At 54.0% G+C, this 3524-nt stretch overlaps 1 protein-coding gene across 1 annotated transcript in view; it reads right to left on the bottom strand.

Moving 5' to 3' along the window:
* LOC125431220 (sodium-dependent proline transporter-like) overlaps positions 1–3524 on the bottom strand; it is a 24371-nt gene that overhangs the window by 11123 nt on the left and 9724 nt on the right. The window contains exons 9-10 of the mRNA XM_048493979.1: positions 3166–3278; positions 1183–1317 (exon numbers count right to left, since the gene is read on the bottom strand). Of these exons, the coding sequence (XP_048349936.1) occupies positions 1183–1317; positions 3166–3278 (248 nt within the window). The remainder of the gene's footprint in view (positions 1–1182; positions 1318–3165; positions 3279–3524) is intronic.

The raw sequence follows: 3524 nt of genomic DNA, 5'->3' as shown, positions 1-3524 counted from the left end.
CTCTGCCTCTCTCAGCTTCTCCAGGTCTGCCACCTTGGCTTCAAGAGAACGCACACGTTCCTTGAGTGCCAGGAACTCATTGCAGCGAGGGCACACCCACGACTTCTGCCCTAGTGGCAGATAGTCATACATGCGACACTCAGTGCAATATGAGTAGTGGTCAAGATGGCGTGGGTAACTGCAGGGGCAAATCTATAGAAAACTAGCGGGCCTGGCCATGTGTTGCTGTGGCTGACTCTGGTGAAGTGGAAAAGAAAGAAAAAGGGAAGCGAACGGTTCGAACATGTGTCATTGCACAATGATTGCAAGGGAGGGGAGGGGCAAGGGGCCCCTCGCTCCCCTCCCTCTCTCCCGTTCCCTTGCATGGCAACCTTGCAGGTCCCTCCCTAGCGTTTCCCTTCCTCTGCTAGGGTGGAGTGGAGCCGTAATCCAAGTGGGCTGGATTACTGTCACTTTCTCTCACTACCCTTGCAGGCCCGAATTATCCTGTCGTAAAACAAGCTGGGAGAGAGCGCCAAGAGCTACGTTGTGTTCTGTTTCCAGAGCGTTTGGTCCAGAGAGCCCCTGGACCCTCCCTCACGCTATCAGCTGGGGTGAGGTGATGCATGTGCGAATGGCCGGCCCCATTGTCCTTTCACTCCATAAGGCGGTGGTTTTCAAGGAAGGCATGGTTGGTTCCCTTGTATCAGAGGGTGTTGCTTTGACGGCCAGCAGATGGCGCTGTTGCGGAACAGAACTGTGGTTCCAACTGTCACAGGTGTGGCATGTACACAATAACTGGCACAGTTGTGACATGTATACAATAGGAGGTGTGGAAAAAGTATGGAAACCTGGCCGCATGTGAATGCGATGTTGTGTGAAAATTTCAAAGCAATCAATCCAGTTGTTTGGGAAATTACCTGCCAGCAAAAAATGCACCGATAGATTTTTACATATATAGATGGGGGCCAGGGCAAGCACTTAAATTGCCCCCCTCCCCCAATCCAACAGGCCTCTTGCAGCCAGCTCTCGTAATTAACGAACCATCCAAATTAGGATTCACAGACCAGGCAACAAACCTATTTCGCAACCTCGCAGCATGTCAGTGGAGAGCACCGGCTTCTCGGAATCAGAGGCAAGGGACCAGAAACACGGCAGAGCACCACGGCTTTTTTGAAGACACACGCACACACACACACTTACCTCGGTAACCAAAAGGAGGCCCAGCAAGTAGAAGGCAAAGCAGAGCCCCGCCAGGAAGAGGGCCTTCCGCTTGAAGTCGCGCAGGGAGGGGAACTCGTCTATCACAGCTGTGGTGATGCCTTCCATGTTGCCAAACTGAGAGGTAAGCAGGAGCAATTACAGTCAAGCAAGACAGGTCCTTCCCCAAGACTGCCCCACCTCAAATCCTTTGGGGGGGGGGGGCGGTCTCCTGAAAGGGCAGCAGAGCAGAGGGGCCACTGCACACTCCCCACCCCGGCAACCCCTCCAGCCCCCAAACCTGTGATTTTATTTCCTGGAGAGGAATGATTCAGTTGCCCCTGGCAGGCAATAGCCCCCTTCCCTCTCTGATCCCAGTTTGGCTTGAATTTGGCAGGGCGCACAGAGACGAATGCAAGCAGCGGGGGACAGAAGGGCAGGCGCTCCGCATGATCTGGGGAAACAGGTTTTGGGCCACAGAAACATCTGCTGCAATAAGGCTGGTGGCAGTGGTGGGATCCAAAAATTTTAGTAACAGGTTCCCATGGTGGTGGGATTCAAACTGTGGTGTAGTGCCAATGGGGCTGGGTGGAGCACGATGGGGCGTGGCTGGGCATTCTGGGGGCAGGGCATTGCTGGGTGGGGCTGTGGCAAGGACGCAGCCGCTGTCATGCCGATCACCCGAGTGGGAAACGAATACGCGCTGGCGCGAGGCTGCCGCGCACGCAGTTACACCTCACCTGCTTCAGACTGCTTCGGTTCTGTTAATCAGCAGCTGCTGCTGGAAGCAGGGCGTAACTAAGGCAAAAATCATGTGGCAAAATCACCAATTAGTAACCCCCTCTCGGCACACACAAATAATTAGTAACCTACTCTGGGGAACCTGTGAGAACCTGCTGGATCCCACCTCTGGCTGGTGGGCCTCGAGATGAAAGAAACCCTTCTCGAGTAAATGTCACATAAACCGGCGGGTGCTTGTCCTCTTACTTAGCAGCCCGTTTGCTTGTGGAAATGCCGTATATATGGGCTCACCCCAACATCCAACAGCTGGCAGTAGATCCCAATCACCCGTGGAGAAACCTCCCTTCCTCCCCCCCATGTTGTTTTGTTGGGGGGGGGGTCTCATGATCTCTCCTGGAACAGCTGGCCACTCCATTTGCACAGGCACAGACCCCCGGGCAAGATCCCCCTCTGCCTGTTTATGGCAGGAGACATCCATAAGAACATAAGAACAAGCCAGCTGGATCAGACCAGAGTCCATCTAGTCCAGCTCTCTGCTACTCGCAGTGGCCCACCAGGTGCCTTTGGGAGTTCACATGTAGGATGTGAAAGCAATGGCCTTCTGCGGCTGTTGCTCCCGAGCACCTGGACTGTTAAATCCAAATCATTGCACCCCTTGGCCACCAATGCTTAGCTGATCAGTGGGTGGAAACTGAGGCACAAATGTAATAGAAACATGCAATAGACAGAAAAATAAGGCCTGCTCCACTTACAGGAAGTTGTGACCACAGAGTTCCTTGTAATTCCTAGAGCTGCCGCCAGTTTACAAGGCCCAGCCCTGAGGTATTGCATGAGGACTCCATGGTCAGAACTTCCTGTGAAAGTAAACTGCTATTTTTCTTGCGAAAGAATACTACTCCGGGATGACTGCTGGCCCCTCCCACAGCCTTCCTGCCCATTGCCAGACTCAAAGATGTCCGCTTGTCGTCCAGTCTGACCATTGTGGTACGGGATCATGCCAAGGGCTCAAGCAAGACACAATAAAGCACAGGTGTCAAATTCGCGCCCCTCCAGATGTTACGGACTACAGTGCCCACAATCCCCTGCCAGCATCATGCTGGCAGGGGATGATGGGAGCTGTAGTCCATAACATCTGGAGGGGCGCAAGTTTGACACCTACGCAATAAAGGGTCAGGGGGGAGCTGGCCAAGTCCATTATCGTGTGGGACTAAGAAGGAGGTGTTGAGTGTGGCTGCAGCCAGTTACCAGCGTGTCAATCCCCAAGGTGAAGAGCATCATGAAGAACAGCACCGACCAGAAAGTGGAGCCTGGCAGCAGAGCAAGGGCTTCTGGGTAGGCGACAAATGCCAACCCAGGACCTGTGGAAAGAGTGAGGGTCAGAGGGTCAGACTCCCTTGCGTCCAGCAGGAGGGACAGAATGGAAACAGAAGGAAGCCTCCCATTTGGAGACAAATGGAAGAGCCCAGGAGGACCCCAGCCAACCAAACCCTCACTCCCAGAAGCTCAGATACACAGGGCAGTAGGTTGGCCGCCCCTGGGATGGAACCTGGAGGTCTCCGACTATTACGATTGATCTCCAGACCCAGAGATCAGTTCCCCGCCCT

This window comes from Sphaerodactylus townsendi, linkage group LG04 (assembly GCF_021028975.2).
Source record: "Sphaerodactylus townsendi isolate TG3544 linkage group LG04, MPM_Stown_v2.3, whole genome shotgun sequence".
Taxonomy (NCBI): Eukaryota; Metazoa; Chordata; class Lepidosauria; order Squamata; family Sphaerodactylidae; genus Sphaerodactylus; species Sphaerodactylus townsendi.
The sequence above is the reverse complement of the archived record's forward strand: the minus strand, read 5'-3'. Positions and strand labels throughout refer to the sequence as shown.